The 23976-nt window shown below is 33.4% G+C and overlaps 1 protein-coding gene and 2 pseudogenes across 1 annotated transcript; all 3 read left to right on the top strand.

Annotated features, from left to right (window-relative positions):
* The first annotated feature begins 3626 nt into the window (after positions 1 to 3626).
* LOC147559826 (agamous-like MADS-box protein AGL61 pseudogene) lies at positions 3627 to 4439 on the top strand (annotated as a pseudogene).
* Positions 4440 to 6896: 2457 nt separating this feature from the next.
* LOC147559827 (PKS-NRPS hybrid synthetase cheA-like) lies at positions 6897 to 9515 on the top strand. The gene has a single exon (XM_086659219.1). It carries the CDS (start codon positions 6897 to 6899, stop codon positions 9513 to 9515), a length of 2619 nt encoding a protein of 872 aa, XP_086515345.1.
* An 8507-nt stretch (positions 9516 to 18022) lies between these two features.
* LOC147559828 (agamous-like MADS-box protein AGL62 pseudogene) lies at positions 18023 to 18712 on the top strand (annotated as a pseudogene).
* The last annotated feature ends 5264 nt before the right edge of the window (positions 18713 to 23976 follow it).

Raw genomic sequence — 23976 nt, forward strand, 5'->3', positions numbered from 1 at the left:
GTGTTATCTAATATTAAAAAAAAAATACTTAAACGTGTTGTAGGTTTTAAAAAATATACATTACTTTTATGTAGTATGATTTTATGTAATATGATTTTATGAAATATACATTATTAAGGTTTAAACTAAGCTTAAAAATATACATAGTGATTTTATGTAATATGATTTTTACAACATGAAATGCTCTGATTGGAATATAATATATTTTTTTAGTTATTTGTTTATATTTGGTTAACTTTTTAGTTTAATGTTCGAATAAATTTTATTTATGAATAATTAATTATGGTAATAGAAATTTGAACCCGATTTTTTGAGAAAAATTCGGTTATATTTGATTTTTTTTCTTTGAATTTTACCTCAAATTACAGCATGGAATTCTCTGATTGGAATATAATGTTTTTTTTTTATTTGTTAATATTTGGTTAACTTTTTAGTTTAATGCTCGAATAAAATTTATTTATGAATAATTAATTATGGTAATAGAAATTTGAATTTTGAGAAAAAATTCGATTACATTTGATTTTTTTTCTTTTAGTGTTGGATTTAGAAATTTAAGACAAAATTCAATTAATTTTATTTAGTTATTTTGTGTAATAATTTTTTTAAAGTTGTGTATAGAATGGAGGAGAGATTCGGTTATACTTGATTTTTGGTGTTGGTGTTGGTTAGCAATTTAGGACACAATTTTAGTTAGTTTTATTTAGTTATTTTTGTCTAATAGTTGTCCTTAGCAAAACTGAAGTTGCATATAGTAGCATCCAAATCATATACAATTATGTTGTTAACAAGACCGTCTTAATTTTCTAGTAATCTTCTTTTTACCCTTCTACGTTGACAACATATATAACTATGTTGTTATAAACTGTTGACGACGTATATAATTTTGTTGTTACAAACTGTTGGTGACATATGTAATAACGTTCTGACTTATTATAAAATGTTAACGAAATATATAATTGTCTTGACTTCTTACAAATATTGATAACATATATAATTATGTTGTTAACAACATATATAGTGCATTAACAAAAACAGTATTTGTTCTTTAATGAGTTCGCCAAATAAAAAAGATAATACGCATAACATTTTAATTTTTGAAAAAGGCAAACTAAAAATGCATTAGTCTAAATGTTTATGTCAGACGCAAAACAAAAAAAATGCGGAACCCATTTTTATTTTCACAAGATAAATCGAAAAATTCTTTAGCCAAAATGTTACTGTCAGTCTGTGTTTGTCAAATGTAAAAGACAAAATGCAAACATTTTTGCAAACCAAATTTTGATCTTTGTTCAGAAATGTACAAGTTTGTTCAGAAATGTACAAGTTTGTTCAGAAATGTACAAGTTTGTTCAGAAATGTACAAAATTGTTAAAAGCAAATTAAGGTTTGTTCAGAAATTTTCATAAATGTTTTTTACGTTGATTTTGGAGTAAAGTTGTACTTTTACAAAGAGAATTTTTTTAATATTATTTCAAATTAGTCCTAGTTTCCTATTATTTCCAAATTTTGAGCCTTAAACTTACGGGCCCTATAATGGGATTATCCTAGTTTCAATTTCAAATGGAAAAAGAATCGATTGAGGAATTTTGGGTGTGGGCCGATTCTAATTTGTTTTTCTCCAGGAAGAGACCTAATTTTTCTAAGGACCCATCAAAAGTTCAATAATATATGAATTTTAAAGGTACTCTGGAGTTTTCCAACAACTAACCAAACACCTTAAATTTGACTTTTTAATGTGTAAGCATTTGTTTTATTTCTCATCAGAAAATGATGATTTTCACAAAATTACATTCACCATGAAGCTTGGAAATAGCTCATTCTTTGCCTTTAAGATGACCTTCCTTATATGTTCCCAATCCCAGATGGAGAAATAGGGAAAAACTATATTATCACCTTCATGGACGTTATTTACCTTCCCGGGAGAAAGAACCCTTTTTAAGGAGAAACCCTTGCCAAGAGTTTCAGATTTTGAGTCAATACGAAAGATCATGTCTCCGAAAATGTTTGACACAAAAAAATTACTCAAGGAAGTCTTGATAAATTATTTCTATATACTGGTTTACACCTATAACTTTGCAACCCAAACACTCCAATATTTTCTCGAACAACACAAGTGAAGAGATCAATTGGTTTACGCCTTATCTTATAAAAGAACCTTATAACCCCGTACGATTATATTAAAAAAAAATGTTACTATGCCCAGCCACATCACTCGGCCGGGATTCACCAGCGAGAGTGGTGGGCGTTGTATCATGGCTGTTTATGTCATATCTCATTTAGAACCCCATTTTACCATTCTTAAAAATCATTATAAAATCAGTTATAAAATATATTATGCAAATCTTCATAGGGAGAAAAATCTGCTCACCCATCCAAATTAAAAACCACAACTAATCCAGATTAACATGCCATTAAAGGGCAAATCTATAACCTATGACCTGTTAAATTTTCAATTAAAGAAATATATGGATGTACTCATTTGATATCTTTCATTTTTATGATTCTCATATCCAAGTTAGTATTGGCAATGAATTTTACTTCAGGAAAGTTTGTAACTCCTGATAATTAACTCAATATTTATGCAATTAAATACAACCAATATGGCATAAGGTGGTCATCATTCATATTAGGTACCAAATTTAAATTGTATAGCTGGTCTCCTACATGAAACAAAATTTTACTTTTACTTTTTTTTTTTTTTTTCGTTACGGCAAATATACCATAATGTCTTAGATTTTTAGTGTATCAAACTGTACCAACTCGTCGTACACATTTCAGCTATTCATCTACCATTCTTGACTCCGAGCGAGCAATTATCATTGAAAAAATTATATTCTATTCATTGGTCTTCACAAACAAGTACGTTCACACAGGATTAAGATTTTTGGCTGGACTAAATGAGGCGTTGTGGTCGTTAATTATACCACTTCACAAACTTAGAAAAGGCAAAAAATATCTACGCTTAAAAAAGTTGCCAAACAAGAAGTTTATTCTGATAATTGTCGAAAAAATTTCCATTCTATTGGTTGTGAAAGTACTATCTTAACGTGTCACTTTCATTTTTTTTCGCATTATCTGAAAGTTGCATCTCGCTTCATACGATTAAGAATTTGTAGATTTGTCGAGATCGTAACAAATCCAAGTTACACCATTATATTGAATCAGCAAAAGTGGGGTTAAGGATAAAAATAATTAAAATTAAGGGCTTTATAAGGAGGTCCTTCTAACTCATTTGATTGATATAAAACACACTTTCTTCAACTTTTACATGCATGGCTAGCTAAGAATATAATTGATAATTTGAAAACAAAATTTAACCCAATTAAAATCAATTATTTCATTGATTGGTATATCTTTCTCTTTCTAGATCTTCACCGGCCACATCACCCCGGTCGGGATTCAGCCGTGACACGGGTCGGGCATAGTGTCATTTTCCCTTCTTATATTGGAAACAAATCTACCTAAAGTAAGAAAATGAAAATTATTAGCCATTATTTGACAACTTAGAATGAGTTTGCAAATTCATTGCACTAACCAAGGTTACCCCTTTAAATCCCCATCTCTTCCCTTCCAACTCTACACAAACTCAATAGAACAAGAAAGAAAAAAAGAAAGAGAAAGAATCACTTCATTCCCAAAACATCCATTTTTTCTTCCTTTGTTCTACCATTCTTTCTCTAGAATTTCCTTCAATATGGTGAGTGCTAGAAAGCCAAGTATGGGTCGTCAAAAGATAGAAATCAAAAGGATAGAGAAAGAAGATGCTCGTCAAGTTACTTTCTCCAAACGTCGATCGGGATTGTTCAAGAAGGCAAGTGAACTTTGTATTTTATGTGGTGTTGATATTGCTATCATTGTTTTCTCACCTGCTGGAAAATCTTTTTCCTTCGGGCATCCTTCGGTTGAATCCGTTATTGACCGTTATCTTTCTGGAAGCTCTCAAAGAGATGGTGGTTCAACCCGCCCGCTCGTGGAAACTCAAAATGTTCGCGAACTTAACAAACAATATGAAGAACTAGTTAACCAATTGGAAATTGAAAAGAAGAAAGGCGAAGAACTCGAAAAGATGAGGAAATTAAGTAGAGAACAATTTTGGTGGGAGGCACCGACCAATGAATTAGGTTTAAATGAGTTAGAGTTGTTAAAGGCGTCTATGGAAGATCTTAAGGATAATGTCGTTCTTCGTGCTGATGAACTTTTGATTAATTCTTCTTGTTCAACTTCATACTTGCCTGAAGTAACTAATGATCAATTTACATATGAAGCAAAACCAAACCCAAACTTTCAGCATGATCTCCATCACAATAATGCTATGGTTTCTCATGGTTACGGTTTCGGGTTTGGAAATGGTCCTTATTAGGTTATGAAATTAATGAAAGGTTTTCACGTTTAAGAAGAAATGAAAGTAGTAGATCTTCATAGATATTTAGGAGAGTAGAAAGGGTTTCATTTCATGAGTTTCTAAGTTTTTTTTTTTGTTGAAGTTATGAGTTTCTAAGTTAGTTATCCAAAAATTTAAATTGTTATCACATATTATTTGGCATTTCGATGAAATAAAGTAAATGTACTTTGTGGTTTTATTTGCATTTAGGTGTGAAGGTTTGATGTACTAGAAATACACAAAAAATAATCTTAAATTATGTTTGTTCGCGCTAATTTATCGTTTCCTTCCGTTGCATGATTTTTTTCAACATCCGAACCATCGTGTCACAATAAATAACCACATAAATAGAGAAATTGTCGCTTTAAGGTTTTTATCATAGATTTCGGATATGACGCTTCTTAATCTTTTAGTATTCAGACTTAAGTGATCGATTCTATTATTTTGTCAAGAAAATAAATTAACTCAACTTTTGTTGGTTAAAACGATTAGGAAGTATGTTTCTCTTCTTGTGTTTGTTTCTCTTTGCTTTCTATCTCATCCTCTTCTTGTATTGACCTTTAAATATTTTTCTTCTAATACATTTCTTTTTTGGTCGACCGGGGAGTGGAGGTCCCCAACAACAGATAAAAACAAATAAAAAAGGGTGACATCCGCTAGTTCGCCAAATCAAGCAGAAAAAATTTCGCTAGATTGTATTATTTCCTTGATTGGTTAAAACTAAACACTCAAACAGACTAACATGATTATTAACATGTATCCCAGAGAAGGTAAGATCTTTGGTTATTTGAATTGGGATTATTAAGGTATAAATAATGTAGTTGGCCTATAAGGCCGGTCTTGTAAGAGTTTGAATGGACCGTTATCGAGCTTATCACATCTTTGATGTATCAATGCTAAATGTAATGACTATCATTGATCAAAGTCAATCTCCAAAAAAAAAAAAAAAAGTAGTTTATTAATCACATTATATGCATTGGTGTGAGTCTAAGACCAAGAAAACTAAACATTATTTGTTTATCTTTTATTCGGCATGAAAAATTTGATATTGGTTGAATTTTTATTTGAATTTACCAAACAATTAGTTGGAAATATAGTAGGAACTCTATTACTAGTCATTGTTAGAAAAAACCTCAATAGGATAAACATGATTCTTAAAACGTGTCTCAATTTTTCTAAAATAAACAAGTAAATAATGTATTAAATCACCAAAAGATTTTCATTTTCAACATTAAAAACAAAATCCATTTCATTTTTAACATAAAAATTACTCAATCCATTGAGCGTAAGAAAATCCTTACCATAATTATTCCATACATAAAGACAATGATAGAGACAAAAATTGGTTTTTGGTATAGGAAGAGCAATATTTAGTAAAGGCAGGGCATTAGAAATGTCTATTTATGTATTTGCTCTTCCTTTACCAAATTAGTTTAAGGAGGGCGTTATAAGGATCATTTAATAAATAGTGCTAAAATAAAAGGACTTGGATAAAAAATAATAATAAACATAATATTTTATTCACTTATACTTTCTCTCACATAAACAACCAAAACCCTAGTATGGTACTACTATCAACATCACCATTAGTATTAAAAAAATTCCAAAGTTTACTATCGGTATAGTCTTAGTTTCAAGCTTTTAATCATGTATCGAGATATTAACGATGAGGAACCATTGTTAATGAAGGAGACAACCTACATCAAGAAAAAAGATTTCTTTGACTTAAATGAAGACATCGACTTAAACGAAACCATCGACTTAAACGAAACCATCGACTTAAACGAAGATATCGACTTAAACAAAGACATATACAATGAAGATAATATCTCACAGGTAAAGAAAAATCATTTTCTTGTCTTTCTCTATGGTTGAACACACGTTTTAGGGTTTAGGTCGTTTTTGTTTCGTACAGAATTTTCGGTTGGATCGACTGAAAAAGAATAAAAATTTCGGTCGAGCCGGCTGAAAAATACAACAAATTTCGGTCGTTTCGGCTGAAAAAGAAAACGAATTTCGGTCAAGTCGATTGAAAAGTATAACAAATTTCGGCCAGACCAGTTGAAAATAATAACAAATTTCGGCTAAACCGGCTGAAATCCGTCTGTTTTTTCATCCCCTCTGGATGAAATTTGTTTAAATTTTCAGCTGGTCAGGATGAAATTTTGTACAATTTTCATTCATGAATTTTTATTTATCCTAAGCAAAATTTCTTTTATGTAAAGGTCGCTTGTATATATTTCGAGTTACATCATGTATAATTAATTGAATTTTTTGTCTTTCCAGGCCAAGGTTTTTGGATCATTTCCTATCGAAGGCACAACTAATGAAAGCACAACTAACATTGAACTGGAGAGTTTAGAAGAAGTCCAACCTACCTTAGGACCGAATTTGACACAATATTTTGACACAGATCGAGTATGAATTTTATCTGAAGATGCAATTTGTGAGTGCATTTTACTGAGATTATGTATACTAACTCTACTTATTTGGATTTCAGTATTTTAAATCGGGTATGGAAGCTGTAAACTGGTGCATGGATATGGGGAGACAACATAAAACAGTCATAGTGAAGACCTCTTCAAGAACAATTTTGGATAACGGCGGAACTGGTTCTTATGTGTATATGTCATGCGAGAGGAGTGGAGTTTATGGTAGCCATCAAAAAAGAGATTACAAACCTAAGACAAATGTCAAGAGTAGGAGATCGGGCTCAATGAAATGTGGATGTCCTTTTAAGTTAAGAGCTAAATGTTTTTCTGAGGGACTGTGGATGATCGAGGTAAAAAATGGTTCTCATAATCATACTCTTCCAGATCACCTAACCGGGCATCCATATGTAGCTCGCTTGAGTCAAAATCAAAAAGAATTAGTTGCAAAATTGACAAAGAGTGGGATACGACCAAAAGATATCCTTTTGAATCTCAAACAAAGCGATGATGATAATTATTCGATTATGTCTACCATCTACAATGAAGTCAAACGTGTGAAACGTGAATGTAGTGAGGGGAGGAGTGCGATGCAACAATTTTACAAATTATGTACCGATTACCAATATGTAGTGAAACATAGGTGTCATCCAAATTCAGATGAGGTTTCAGATTTATTCTTTGCACATCCACGAAGTGTTACTCTTGCATTATGTTTCCCTCAAGTTCTAATGGTTGATTGCACATACAAAACAAATAGATTCAAACATCCCCTTTTTCATGCAGTTTCGGCAACATCAACTGGAAAAACATTCACGGTTGCATGTGCGTTCATGTCTAAAGAAACCAGCGATCACTATTGTTGGAGTTTAGAGTGTCTCAAAGCACTATATATGCCTGGAGAACTTCCTAAGGTTTTTGTAACAGATAGAGAACTCGCCTTGATGAAAGCTATCGACATTGTTTTTCCCGAAGCACATCATTTATTGTGTGTATGGCATATAAACAAGAATGTTCAAGCTCGTGCAGCTTCTGCATATGAAAAAGTACCGAAAGAAATCCGATCTCCCGAGGACTTTATTGGAGCTTGGAATGTTGTAACATGGTCTGAGTCAGAAGAGGCATATAATAACAACTTAAAGTTTATGAAGGAAAAATGGTCTGAAACTAAAGAGGATAAGGCATTAGTACAATATTGTATAGATACTTGGCTCTCTCCTTATAAGGAAAAGTTTGTATTTTATTGGACAAATAAGATAAAACACTATGGAACTACATCAACAAGCAGAGCAGAGAGTGAGCATGGTAGGCTGAAAAGGTTCCTCGGCAACTCGAAAGGTAATTTTGCCTCTTGTTGGGAATCAGCACACAACTGCTTTGAACATGAATTTATTGGCATCACACACTCGTTTGAACACGATCGGAGAACAGTCATGCATAAGTACCATAGAAAATTATTTGATAATCTACGTAACTTTGTTTCTCATCTAGCTTTAAATAATATTGTGGATGAGATTGAGAAGGCAGAGAAATTACACATCTATGAAGAAAATTGTATGTGCAACATCCGAACAACTCTTGGGCTTCCATGTCTTCATGAGCTTTTGGAATTTAAGAGAAACAAGATGCCGATACCACTCGATGTTATTGATCCATATTGGAAACAACTCTCGTACGAGGTAAGACAAAATATCACTAAGGTTTCATTCTCTGACTTGTCCGTTTTAAAAATGATCGAAAACAGGTGGGATGGTGCACCGGATTGTGTGAGAGATCAAATATTAGCTGAATTGGAGTTAATAGCGAATCCCAAATCTACAAACATAAAAGAGCCACGTGAACCAATCAAAGGGAAAGGTCGAAAAAGTAAGCAACAAATTCAAAAGGAAAACTCAACTAAGAGAGAGCTCTCAAAACATGAACATATATTAAGAAAGGTGTCGTCTGTGAAGGCAGAGAAACTTAAAGAGTCATCTTCAAAGTTTATGAGAAAAGGATTTGGGAAGACGAAGAAAGAATTTTTGGTTGATCAAACAAAACTATCTAAGGTCAAATTGGAAAAGTTTGATAGCAATAGTCTTATGTCGTCGGGATGTTATATGTCCCAAATTCCAGGGCCTTTACATGACTTCATTAGCTTTATTGAAGATGTTCCTGGAGACGGGCATTGTGGATATCACGTAGTATCAAAGCAGTTAGGGTTCGACAAACTATACGGATGGAAGCAAGTTAGGGCTTCTATGTTGAACCATGTGTGTAACAATTCAACTTTTTATCAGCATATGTGGTTAACAGAACTAGTGGAACGACTGAAACAAAAATTTCCCTGCTATCTGAGTCCTGCTCCTCGAGCGAATTGGATGGAGATGCCGATTGAAGGGCATGTAATAGCTGAAACATTCGGACTAGTCGTGGTTTTGCTATCCAAGCATTCCTGTCTCACTTTTGTACCTACTCTACAACCTCCACAACCAGATAGGGAAAAAAATATGGTTGTGTTAGCTCATGTGAATCATGATCACTACGTCTCTGTGGTCCTTAAAGATGATTCTCCCGTCCCATGTTTGCCCAATTTTTCCTACTTTGAAAGGGTTTTTAATACCAATGCTGCACAGTGGCTATCCCTTTACGAGGAGCGAATCAATAAGTACAAGTCCTTGATGGGAATTAGAGTTCTTGAAACTATTAACATCGACATACCGTGACGCACAGAAGTGGCAGCAAAACTTTTTGTGATTATTTGTTGGACCGAGTATTATTTCATCATGTCTTTTTAGCTTTTCTGTTTTATGTTATTATTAAACTTTGAATTTCTTAAGTTAATGAAATTAGTGAACTTAGTCTATCTCCTACTGTTTCTGTTATTGTAAAAAATCTATTTACATTTCATGTACCTTGTAAATGTCTTAGATCAAACTGTCTAACTATATGAACCCCAAATTTCAGGCAAAGAGAACTGAAATCTTATGAAATTACGATAAAAAAGAAAGTTAATATATTGAAATTTCAGTCACCAACAAAAAAGAGGTTCAAAATAATTTCATATCACCCAAACATGACAAATATCTTGTTAACATCTAAAAGAAGTAGAACCATTCTAATCTTCACTTCCATCATCTTCTTCACTTGATTCTTCCTCTAGTACTTTTTTTCCTCTCACACTTGATTCTTGTGTACGACCAGAGAATAGGTACAATTCCTCAAGACAGTCGTAAAATTGCTTTCTTGAATTTGGGCTTAATGGTTCGTCCAATCCTCCCCCACCAGTCTTTAAATTGACTAACATTTTACCTATACCTATTCTCTGCGTTAAGAACAAAAAAGCGTCAGAAACCATATAACTAAATAATTAATTCATGTATACACTACACAATAACACTTACCAAACGTTGTATGAACGAATGCGCACTTGAGGTAATTCCTTCCTCCATCGCAGATGTAGGTTGACCGCTAACTGTGATTCTTTTAGTAGGATTTGTCACATTGAGATGTGAAACTGTTTTGTACCAAGTCATGTATCTTGGGGTGCATTCTGAAAGAGTGTTTGCCTTAACTTTGACCTCATCAGCCATTAGGTGGCTATGCCAATTGTTCCATGTCCAGACTCCCATGTTTTCATAGCATGGTGAAAAATTCTTATGAGTCATATTTGACCTCTTCAAGTAAGGCTTCAACGGTTTAGAGGGTACATCTTGGCAGAATCCAAATTGACGTAAAACCCTATGAGGGTAAATGGCTACAGTTACGTCGAAACATACCACAAGTCCTGAGTAGTACGCCCATGGTCCCAAGGAATATTGTGCTCCTAAGGTCTTATATGGATCCCACACAACCTAAGACAAAATAAGATTGAAATTAATTCATAAATATCGAAAAGTGAACTGGTTCATACTAGGTTGTCATGCATAAACTTACACTAGTATCTATGAGGTCGTCAATTTCTTCTCGTAATTTCCTCAAACTCAATTTCGAGTCATTTAATTTCCTCATTCCTGGTTCACTACGACACAACAGTGGCATACCATGACAAAATCCGTGAAGTCGGACTCCTCTACGAATAGTTGGCATATGAAGGTAGATCCAACTCTAAAAGAAAAATTACATTAGGTAAAATATCAATCTTTTAATTGCAAAACTAAATAAAAAGAATATACGATACTGAAAACTCATACCTGTAAAAGACTCATGCATCCTGTTATTTGTTGGCTTCCCCATCGACTTGCATTCCCAAGTTCATGCAGCAAGTGAGCCAAACAAGCAGTTCCCCACGAATAATTATTTATTTTGTCAACGTCTATCAAGCATAATAAATATAAAACCGAAACTCTATTCCCAGTTTTATCAGCACACAAACAACTGCCAATGACGTATAATAGAAAAGCTCTAACAGTCATATCTTTCTTTTCCTTAGGGTCTTCTTCTTGACATACCTTGTGATATTTGTCTCTCAAAAATGGAAGACTAATAGTTTTCACTTTTCCATTCTTCAACTCAGCAAATGAGTCATTTTGACTCATTCCAAGAGTTTCACCCAAAAGGGTATAAATCTCGGTGTATTTTATATTTCGCGCTCTCTCATCTTCCACAGCATAACCATCAATAGGCAGGTCCAATATGTGTGCAACATCATCCAAAGTAATCATCATCTCACCAAATGGGAGATGAAATGTGTTCGTCTCAGGATAAAATCTTTCCACAAATGCACTCACTAACACTTTATCTAACTTCCTATGTGAGTATTTTATCAAAGATATGAAACCTGATTTTGTTACCTTCTCCCTAACATAGGCACATTCAATGTCTAAATCCCACAGGTCTACCACAGCAACGGGGCTTATCACTTTTAACACTCTATCATCTTTCTGTACAAAATGAAAATATACGTCAATCCCCAATATTTTTTTGCACATCCAGTGATAGTGGTTAATTAAACTAGAAGCAACAAAATTTACCTCTCCTGTCCATATCTTAGAAGCAATATGATTTTCAAATGAATAGAGAAGAGAAGGATCGTTTGGGCCCACTGTGACTTCTATATCAGATTCAGTAGGTACTGATGAGGGACTAGGAGCAACAGATAAACCACTTGCACCAAATTTCGTACATGGAATTGAAGAATTAGGAACAGTAGAGAATAGATTGGTTGTCTGGAGTTGTGCTGAAGCATTTATTTTTTCTTCTTCAAGACGTCGTTGTTTTTCGACCATGTTGATTCGAACAGATTGTGCAGGTCTCCCTCGTTCCTTTTTTTTGGTCTCGTTGGTAGTTTTCTGAGAAGGAGAATCGTTTTTATGTAACTTAACCCTGCGAAAATCGAACATATCACAAGCACATAATAATCCGTCAAATAATAAACCCAAATTCTAATGAACAAATAGTGCATTTAAATCATGAATGTCAGTACTAATAAACGATTAAGGTCCTGCAAAATCATGATCAGCATGATACACAATTAAACATAAATTTTGGTATTAGAAACAAAATTGCAATTCTATTATACGAATGATGGGTAAGTCAAGTAGGATTTATGCTGCCTGGATTTTGCTTGTTCTCTAGCATTTTTCATCTCTCGCACAATCTTAAACAACAAAAGTTCCCAAGAAGATAAGATAATACTGATTAAGAATATATCAATGGAAGCTACAATACAAATTACACAAAGAGGGGGACTTTAAATTTCTTCCAAAACTGATTTTTCAATTTCATCACTGGAATGGGATGCCGGCACAGGACAGTACTACAAATCTGATTGCATCTCTATTTGGAATTCATTCTTCTTCTGGTTCAATAGGAATTTAGGATTATTCTTAAGAGGCAACCATTATCTGGGTGATAATGGAAGCTAAACCCCACACACATTCTTCCCACTTGGATGAAATTTCTTTTCTTTTCTTTTAATGGTTGACTACTATTTACATTGAATTATAAAACATCCCAATTACAAAGATGAGCAAGTATAGCAAAAAGAAATAGACAAAGGTTCCAACTGAAATTATAATCAAAACAAATCAATTACTTCATAAGATAATGAATAACTCTTACCTTTTCTTGTTTGTACTCGCCATTGCAGTATTGATCAGTATTAAAACCCTAAAAATCTATAGAGAACTCAAACAAAAACAAGAATTACATACTCCTCTAAGATTTAGGTTTCCATTGAAATAAACAGATTTAGGGGTTTCAATGGAAACAGATTTAGGGGTTTTTCTGGTTTTAAGAGTGCTTATCCCTCTTCCCTCTCTTTGATCGAAGGTTTTTGGTGTACAGGATTCTCTCTTCCCTCTCTCTCTGATCGAAGGTTTTTGGTGGAGTAGTCTTCTCTTTCTCCTCTTCTCTTTTGGTCGACACTAGTTGAGGGGAGGGACTTTCAACAAAAAAAAAACATTGAGGGGAGGGACCAAACCTTAAATTGGGATATTGTTGAAAAAAAAATTATCTCTCCCTATTCTAAAAGGAGTGCTCTCCCTATCTAATGCACTGCCTTTGCTAAAAACTGCTCTTCCTATACCAAAAACCCAAAAATTACTATGCCAACTATGCTCCAAATCCTATATTGATAGAGACGAAAATTACTATGCCAAGAAAGCCTGGTATGGGTTGATAAAAGATACAAATAAAGGAAATAGTAAATGATCGATGTTGCACACTTATCAACTTTCTCCCATCTTCATCATCAAAAAAAAAACTTTCTCCCAACGCCCAGCTGGTTTTTAAAGAAAGTGACTGACTTTTTCATTTTATGTGGTGTCGAAGTAGGCATCATTATTTTCTCACCTAATGGGAAAACTTCTTTCTTGAGCCATCCTGTTGGGAAAAAATAACCTAATTAACTTGTTCAGGGATAAGAAAATAAACGATGCGAAAGTAAAAGTAGAGATACCAAGATAATTTAACATGACAAAAAACCTCCCCAAGATAGAAGGTAAAAAATCACGGGACCCAGTCCAGAAATTTTCCACTATAATTAAATAACGGGTTACACAATTCTTCCCTAAAGCAACAGGGGATTAACCAATTCTTCAAGATGTGTGAAATTTTCCACTATAATTAAATAACGGGTTACACAATTCTTCCCTAAAGCAACAGGGGATTAACCAATTCTTCAAGATGTGTAGAAACACTCTTGGATAACAACTCTTCACCAAAACAATAGTGGATAAACTGAACAAAGAAACAAAGAAATAGAAATCTCTTACTCCATAGGATTTGAACAAATCCTATATTACCAAAGACTGAAGAAGATAACCACAAACTAAATTGCTTCAAAAGATTAATAATCTTCTTTTCTTCAAACTAATATTCTTCTATTTCAATCTCTCTTGAAATAATCACTTCAGAAATCTCTCTTTCTCTGACTTCTCTTTGTTCTGAAAGTTGTGAATAATCTCTTCTCTTTCATTCCCTTTTATAATGAAAAATAGGGAGGTTTACCAATAGAAGTAAGAATTCCTTTTTAGGTTTGAAAAAATAGCAGTTCCTATTTTTTTTCTCAAATAAAGAATGTGAAATCCTATTTCAACCAGGAGTCCTTTTGTTATAAGGAGAGACCCAACAAACTCCCCCTCCCGACTTATGAAAAGGACCCACCATTCCAAAGCCAACCATACTACTATATAGCTCATGCTTCCATTTCCGTCATATCTAAAGTATTGTTTTCTATATGAATTTACTCGATCTTCAACACTTTTTTCTTCAATAACATCTTGAGACCACTAATATCTCACATTCCAATTGCATTCAACTCTCGTTCATGAATTCACTTGAATAATGTGTAAAGTGTACTACTGCTTCCCTTCCATATTTCTGAACGATAAATCTAACCTGAGCTCTGATACCACTTGTTAGCAGGGTCGTGTGGTGGGAGGGGGTGCGGGCAGGGCGCCCGCACAGGCCCCCCACCACCAAGGGGACCACTTGTTAAAAAAATGCTAGAATTAAACTAATATATAGTGAAAGATACTTAGCTAAGCAGGAAATGCAAACTAGCTCCACTGGTAATCTTGCTGAGTTTTCAAGCAAGTCACGCAGGTTCGACTCACCACGCTACCAAATGTGATTTTCTTTTTTTTCCTTTTTTTTGCTTAAGAGTTATCGTTAAATCAACTTTTTGTTTTGCTCCATTACACTTTTTGTAAACTATTTTCTCATTTTAGATGCATTTCTTCTTTTATCTTCCGTAGTGACTTCAAGAAATAGAAATCATGATACAAAAGATATCATGTTTGAAAAATCACTTTTAGATTCTAAACTATACGTTGTACTATTAAGTCAGCTATGCTCGCTAAAAGTCTTCGCTCGTCCTTAGTCATGTTTGATAAGTTGCAAACTGAATTATTAATATGATTATATGTTAAGATCCAAACATTCTATGAAACTTTAGAATTTCATTATGTTAAACGTAGTTACAAGCTTATAATTTAAGATTGAATAAAAATGTCCACAAGTGATAGTGGATTCTTAGACTAGATCATTTATAAAATTGTAAAATAGATTTTTTCTTTCTATAATTATTTTCTTCAAAATACATTTGGATTCATCTATAGGTGATCTACCGTAAATTGTTTTGCATTTTGTTCAATTTTCACTTGTAATTTATTGTACGAAAGGCCCAGAATCATATTTCGCACTGGGCCCCAAAATTCTCAGGCACGACCCTGCTTGTTAAGAAAAAATAACCTAATTAACTTGTTCAGGAATATGAAGATAAACGATGTGAAAGTAAAAATGGAGACACCAAGATAATTTAACGTGGCAAAAAAACCCTTCTAAGCTAGAAGGTAAAATATCACGGGACCTAGTCCAGAAATCTTCCACTATGATTAAATAATGGGTTACACAATTCTTCTCTAAAGCAATAGGGGGATTAACCAATTCTTCAGGATGTGTAGAAACACTCTTGGACAACAACTCTTCACCAAAACTATGGTGGATAAACTGAACAAAGAAACAAAGAAATAGAAATCTCATACTCCTTAAGATTTGAACAAATCCTATATTACCAAAGGCTGAAGAGGATAACCACAAACTAAATTGCTTCACACGATTAATAATCTTCTTTTCTTCAAACCAATATTCTTCTCTTTCAATCTCTCTTGAAAGAACCACTTCAGAAATCTCTATTTTCCTGACTTCTCTTTGTTCTGAAAGTTGTGAATAATTTCTTCCCTATTATAATGAAAAAATAGGGAGGTTTACCAATAGAAATAGGAATTCTTTTTTAGGCTTGAAAAAATAGAAGTTTCTATTTTTTTTCTCCAAATAAGGAATAAGGGAAATCCTATTTCAACTAGGAGTACTTTTATTATAAGGAGGGACCGCAACACATCCTTGTGTTGAGTCTGTAGTCAATCGTTTACTTTTTGGAGACTCTCCCTTGATTGCGACTCCTGCTGCACTTCTCGTGTATGCTCTTCGAGAATCTCGTGTTCGTGATCTTATTAAACGACATTTAAAACACAGTTGACATGTTGGAAGACGCAAAAAAAATTGGAAAATGCAAGAGAAAACAAATTCTTGTAGGAAACTCCAAAGCAAGAATTAGGTTTCAGTTAATTGATGCAATTAAAAGATGTCATAGGTGAGCTAATTAAAAACAAAAGGGTTTTTTGAGCTTACCTCCTCGGCAGTAATCGATAATTGAGTTTACCCCCTTCAATGATGGGTAATTGAGCTTACCCCCTTAGATTTACTATTTTTAACAAAAGTGCAAAGGTTGTGTTTGGCGTACGTGAAATAATCGTGTCTACTAATAGCAATCATTCTTCAATATGATATTATTCTTCAATATGATTCATAGTTGTTATTCCACCTTACTTTATTGTTTGATTTGATCGTGAATATAATTACCAAAGATTTATTTTGTTTGTATATTATTTAATTTATGATTTTATTATGACATGTCAAACATATCCTCAATAATTTTGACAAAAATTCTAAATTCAAGGGAGTAAACTCAATTACGAATTAGTGTTGAGGGGTAAGCTCAAAAGACCCAAAACAAAATCCATTTTCGTGCTGATGAACTTTTGATCAACTCTTCTGCTTCGGCCGAGAAAAATTCTTTTATTTTCCCTGATGGTGGTTGTTTTGAATTTGAACTAATTATGTGCCAAAACACTTAAAAGTTATGAGATCTTTGGAGGCCCAGAACAAAAAAGATCTAGTAAAAAGGTCTTAACGAATAAAATACCCTAACGGTCCTATAACCAGGCTCTCCTTGGCAAATTATTCGACAAATATACCATAAATTCATAGATTTTTAATGCATTGAACTGTACCAACTTGTCTTACACATTACACCGATTCATCTACCGTTCTTGACTCCGAGCGAGAAATAATCATTTAAAAAATTAAATGGTATTCATTGGTTTCCACGAACAAGTACATTCATGCAGGATTCACATTTCGCCGGGACTAAATGGGGGAATTATGGTCGTTAACTAAACCACTTTACAAACTTGAAAAAGGCAAAAAATATGTGGGCGTACAATTTACGCTTAAGAAAATTGCTACACAAGAATTTGATTCTGTTGGTCAAAAAAGATTTTAATTTATTGGTTGTAAATGTACGTAATCTTAACTTGTTAGTTTCATTTTTTTCACTCTATCTGAAAGTTGTATCTCGCTTTATACGATTAAGAATTTGTAGATTTGTCCATATAGGAAAAAATCCAAATTACACCATTATATTGAATTAGCAAAAGTGGTAAAAATAATTAAAATTAAGGGCTTTACAAGGAGGTCCTTCTAACTCCTTTGATTGATATAAAACACACTTTCTTCAACTTTTACATGCATGGCTAGCTAAGAATATAATTGATAATTTGAAAACAAAAGTTAACCCAATTAAAATCAATTATTTCATTGCTAGGTATATCTTTCTCTTTGTAGATCTTCACCGGCCACATCACCCGGGTCGGGATTCAACCGTGAGACGGGTCGGGCATAGTGTCATTTTCCTTTCTTATATTGGAAACAAATCTACCTAAAGTAAGAAAATGAAAATTATTAGTCATTATTTGACAACTTAGAATGAGTTTGCAAATCTATTGCACTAACAAGGTTACCCCTTTAAATCCCCATCTCTTCCCTTTCAACTCTACACAAACTCAATAGAACAAGAAAGAAAAAAAGAAAGAGAAAGAATCACTTCATTCCCAAAACATCCATTTTTCTTCCTTCGTTCTACCATTCTTTCTCTAGAATTTCCTTCATGGTGAGTGCTAGAAAGCCAAGTATGGGTCGTCAAAAGATAGAAATCAAAAGGATAGAGAAAGAAGACGCTCGTCAAGTTACTTTCTCCAAACGTCGATCGGGATTGTTCAAGAAAGCAAGTGAACTTTGTATTTTATGTGGTGTTGATATTGCTATCCTTGTTTTCTCACCTGCTGGAAAATCTTTTTCCTTCGGGCATCCTTCGGTTGAATCCGTTATTAACCGTTATCTTTCTGGAAGCTCTCAAAGAGATGGTAGTGGTTCAACCGGCCCGTTAGTAGACACTCGTAGAAATGGAAGTGTTGGCGAACTTAACAAACAATATGAAGAACTAGTTAACCAATTGGAATTTGAAAAGAAAAAAGGGGAAGAACTTGAAAAGATGAGGAAATTAAGTAGAGAACAATTTTGGTGGGAGGCACCGACCCATGAATTAGGTTTAAATGAGTTAGAGTTGTTAAAGGCGTCTATGGAAGATCTTAAGAATAATGTCGCTCTTCGTGCTGATGAACTTTTGATTAATTCTTCTTGTTCAACTTCATACTTGCCTGGCAATTCTTCTGGAGTACCTAATGATCAATTTACGTATGAAGCAAAACCAAACCCAAACTTGCAGCATGATCTCCATCACAATAATTCTATGGTTTCTCATGGTTACGGTTTCGGGTTTGGAAATGGTCCTTATTAGGTTATGAAGTTAATGAAAGATTTTCACCTTTAAGAAGAAATGGAAGTAGTAGATCTTCATTGATATTTAGGAGAGTAGAAAGGGTTTCATTTTATGAGTTTCTAAGTTTTCTTTTGTTGAAGTTATGAGTTTCTAAGTTAGTTTATCCAAAAATCTAAATTGTTATCACAAATTATTTGGCATTTTAATGAAATAAAGTAAATGTACTTTGTGGTTTTATTTGCATTTAGGGATGAAGGTTTGATGTACTAGAAATACACAAAAAAAATAATCTTAAATTATGTTTTTTTTTATGAGCATCTTATATTATGTTCATTCGTGCTAATTTATCGTTTCCTCCCGATGCATGATTTTTTCAATATCCGAAGCATTATGTCACAATAAGTAACCACACCAATACAGAAATTGTTGCTTTAAGGTTTTCATCATAGATTTCGGGTATGACGCTTCTTAATCTTTTAGTATTCGGACTTAAGCGGTGATTCTATTATTTTGTCAAAAGAAAACAAAATTTAACGCGAATTTTTTTTATTAAAAATATGAGGGAGTATGATTTCTTTAAAAAAATATCCTCATTTACTTAATGTCTCTTTCTCTCTATACATCTCTTTCTCTTCTTGTTTTGTTTCTCTTTGCTTTCTATCTCATCCTCTTCTTGTATTAAGACCTTTAAATATTTTTCTTCAATTACATTTCTTTTTTATTGCCGGTGGAGGTCCTCAAGAACAGATAAAAACAAATAAAAGAGGGTGACATTTGCGCTTCTTCGCAAATCAGGCGAAAAAATTCGCTAAATTGTATTTTTTTTTTCTTGATTGGTTAAAACTAAACAATCAAACCGAGTAACATGATTATTAACATGTATCACTTTTCGAAAACAATATTTTAATAATCACATTACATGCATTGGTGTGAGTCGACGAGCAAGACTACTAAACATTATTTCATATTTGCTTATCTTTTATTTGGCATAGAAAAATTTGATATTAGTTGAATTTTAATTTTAATTTACCAAACAATTAGTCGGAAATATAGTAGGAACTCTATTACTATTCATTGTTAAAAAAAAATTCAAATAGGATAAACATGATTCTAAAAAATTACATTTAGGATTCTTCATTCCAACTCTTGAAACGTGTCTCAATTCTTCTAAAAAGACAAGTAAATAATGTATTAAATCACCAAAAGATTTTCATTTTCAACATTAAAAACAAAATCCGTTTCATTTTTAACATAAAAATAACTCAAAATCCATTGAGGGTAAGAAAATCCTTACCATAATTATTACATACATAAAGATATTGATAGATACAAAAATTACTATGCCAACTATGCTCCAAATCCTATATTGATAGAGACAAAAATTACTATGCCAACTATGCTCCGAATCCTATATTGATAGAGACAAAAATTACTACGCAAAGAAAGCCTGGTATGGGTCGATAAAAGATGAAAATAAAGGAAATAGTAAATGATCGATGCTGCGAAGTTATCAACTTTCTCCCAACGCCGACCTGGTTTTTGAAGAAAGCGAGTGACCTTTCCATTTTATGTGGTGTTGAAGGAGGCATCATTTTTTTCTCACCTAACGGGAAAACTTCTTCCTTGGGCCATCCTTCTTGTTGAGTCTGTAGTCAATCGTTTCCTTTTCGGAAACTCCCCCTTAATTGCCGCTCCTGCTCCACTTCTCGTGGATGCTCTTCGAGAATCTCGTGTTCGTGATCTTATTAAACAACATTTAAAAACACTTAACATGTTGGAAGACGAAAAAGAAATTGGAAAATGCAAGAGAAAAAAAAATTCTTGTGGGAAACTCCAAAACAAGAATTAGCTTTCAATGAATTGATGCATTTAAAAGATGTCATGGATGAACTGATTAAGAAAAAAAATCCATTGTCGTGCTGATGAACTTTTGATCAACTCTTTTGCTTCGACCTAGAAAAATTCTTTAATTTTCTCTAATAGCGGTGGTTTTGAATTTGAAAATGTTTTTTGTAATTTATGGTTGATATCTTATAAGTTACCCAATTTTTTTCTTTTTGTTTTTGATAAACCAAACTTTCATTCATATGAAAGAATACAATCCAACACATTGCATGATTTTGAGTCTTTGACTCCTTTGAGTACAACATGGATTTACTAAAGTTCATAACAAACATAAAACTTACATAGTAAAGACAACATGAAGAGAAAAGAGATCAATGTTGCAAAAATAAAATAAAAAGACTCTAAAGGTCACAAATTAAAGATCCTAAAGATCGCTAAAGAGACCCTAAAGGTCGTGAACGTTACTATACATCTAACACAACAGTTAGTGGAGAATTTAGAGATTTGATGAGTTTGTGGAAGAAGGTTGTTGATGGAATACAATTTTGTCTTATTGATGTCTTCTCTTCATAATTTGTTGCAGATTCATTTGTTTATCTCGACTTGATGTCGAATTTTCTTCTTCATGTCGTATTTTCTTGTTGATGTCGAAATCTGAAGTGGTAATGATTGTAAGTTGAACCCTAGAAAGAGTTGATAATTTGAACCAACTACTTGTCTTCGGTCAGATTTAGTAACCCTAAAAGAGATATAGGAAAACCAACAATACTTGAAGCTAGTCTCATTTGTTCATGAAGATCAAGATGATTTTTCAGGAGAGAAGCAACTTGTATCAATGCCAACATCTTCTTTCATTTTATCTTCAACTCTTTGTTATCCTCAAAAAGCTTAAGTTAGATGTAAAAGAAAAGAAACGAAACTAAAACGCTGAAAGCGGAATAGATTTGATCCGGTGAAAGGAGACCCTTCACCGGAATTTCATGAAGAAGGCGGTTTTTTTTCTTTTTTTTTTTTGTTTTTTTTCAGAGAAGGTGGTTAGAGAGAGAGAGAGAGAGCATAGAGTTACCCAAATCTTATTATCACCTACTTAACTGTGATATATATTCAATAGGATAGGGGTCGGGCGGAGCGGTTTTTCTCCTTGGTGGCGCCGCCTCACGGTGGCGGTTACCGTTGATGAAATTGGTGTAACCGTTCCTTCCTCTTTCACAAACCCTAGAACATGAAGATCTCTCTTTCTTTTAATGCTACTTTCTAACCCTAATTTCATATATTTCAAGTCCGTACCCTTGAAAAATTGGATGATCTGATGCTTAGAGAGAGTCACATTAATCAAATCATAACTAAGTACCATCATGCCCTAGAAAACTTGAATTGGGGAACCTGTTGTGGTGAGAGGAGTTTGGTCTCTCAATTTTGAGTACGAAATCGATTTGATTCAGAAGGAAGAAATTGTTCGATCCCTTTCGTTTCAATGGATACTAAGCTTCCTGGAATCGTCTTCCGGGCGGACGTCGGAGATACCAACAACTTTATTTTCGTCACCGGAAACCTTCCGATCATTACAAGATTTACAAGTTGTAAGTAAATTGTCTGAGACTAATTCAAGTTGGCTTCACAATTAATCTTCCAAATCTAGGTTCAGAAATCTGTTTTCCTCTGGTACTATTATTCTTAATTTTTTGCCTCATATTCTTTCATGAATTGTGAATTGATGAGAATCAGATTTGGGTTCGCTATATGTTTATGAATTGAAAGTTGTTTTGATGGTTCTTTAATGTGAGTGGGATCGATGAACATAATAGAAGTGCAGGCAATCGTCTTGTTTGAAAGAACAAGGAATCGATTTCGTTAGTAACAGAAGCAGCATTGACTCGTTGAGACTTGCTGAGTTATTATGTCTTCTGGACATCTCTCTGTATCTATTCCAATTCGTCTTCGCCGTCGGTGAAGATCATTGATGGTATTGGGAAGACGTCATTCTTGTCTATCGGTCTGCCCTCTAACATCGCCAATCTGGGTTCAAAGAATAACCACTTGACGGGAATTGGCGACGTTATCTCTTCACCGAATTAGTATTAATTGTGGTGTGGTGGTGACGTGATTTCTTGTGGTAGTGTGATGGCGATGATTCTCCGGTGACGGAGGCGGTTTTTCTGGCAGTAGCGGCGGTTTTTCGGTGTCGGCGGCGGTTTTCCGGTGACGGCGACGGTTCTCCGGCAACAAGACAGTGGTTCTTTTATAAGTTTTATTGTAATATTTTGTCGACCTTTAGGGTCTTTTCATTCTCGATCTTTAGGATCTTTTGTCGGCCTTTAGGGTCTTTTATTTTGAGTCAGTATCGAATCAATTTCTGTCCCTTTATGAGGCACTTTATATTCGAAAGTTCTATGAACTTTACTTATATAACTCTCATGAAGTTGAGGAGAGAAATAAGAATTATACCATGTATCTTTGTGTTGTTCACTTATGAATGTATTGATGGTTCACTAAAAAAAAAAAAAAAGCTGGGATATATGAAATAAATAAAATTAGAAACTATATGTGTACAGTAATATGAAGCCAAAACTGTCAGTGACAATAAACACACCCAACTAACTGTTTTTACACTAATTTTATTGGGCCATTAAACTTTTTTTTTATATACAATGTAAAAGAAAATGCAACCAATGATGAATCGTAAAGCAAATAGAAAATTTTGGTAAAGTTGGGCATGAAAGACATTAATTTATTAATTTTGCTTTGATGTCATACTCAATTCCTTAAGTTGTTATTTTATCAAAAGATAGGTTCCATTAACTTTTCTCCATGCAAGCCTGCCCGCATTATATTATAAATACATGTATATATATATCTTAAAAAGTATACTCAACTCGCTTTCTGAGACTTCCACTTGAATTGCCTGTGAGAAAAATAAGAATTTATCTCTCCTCTCAAATGTTCAGCCATGTGGAACAAGAAATCTTTGTTTCTTTGTTGTTTTTTTGTTTGAGTCTTTATATATATGCTTTTGTGTCTTTATAAATTTTATTTTTTCAAGTAAAATAATTTCTCTCAACAAAAAAAAGTAAAATAATTTTTGAATATAAATCTAGACCTTTCAATAGCTTGTGGATATGAAATTTTGGATCAATACCATCACTCAAACATCTACATCATTACGTTTTTAGTTTCAGAAAATGAGAGTCCTAAAATCTTCGTTTTTAGAAAGATGGATGTGTTTCAGCATGGTAATTGATTTCTAACTTCTTTAGTTGACTACATAGTCTTGCTACACGACATATGTCTTATTGTATTCAATTCAAGTAAGATCTATGGTTCTTTAATATGTTGTTGGCCTTTAAGTCTCTTTGATTAATGTTTAACTTAGATGGTTATTACACGTGATACATCTTGATGACGTATCAATGTCATGTACTGACTCACAGAGAGCTTAG

Source organism: Eschscholzia californica, unplaced genomic scaffold (assembly GCF_041429995.1).
Source record: "Eschscholzia californica isolate CP2 unplaced genomic scaffold, dmEscCali1.0.p SCAF_2, whole genome shotgun sequence".
NCBI lineage: Eukaryota > Viridiplantae > Streptophyta > Magnoliopsida > Ranunculales > Papaveraceae > Eschscholzia > Eschscholzia californica.

What these genes read in the sequence shown, in the direction of transcription:
- LOC147559827 (XM_086659219.1), top strand. Translation starts at nt 6,897, where the DNA reads ATGGAAGCTGTAAACTGGTGCATGGATATGGGGAGACAACATAAAACA.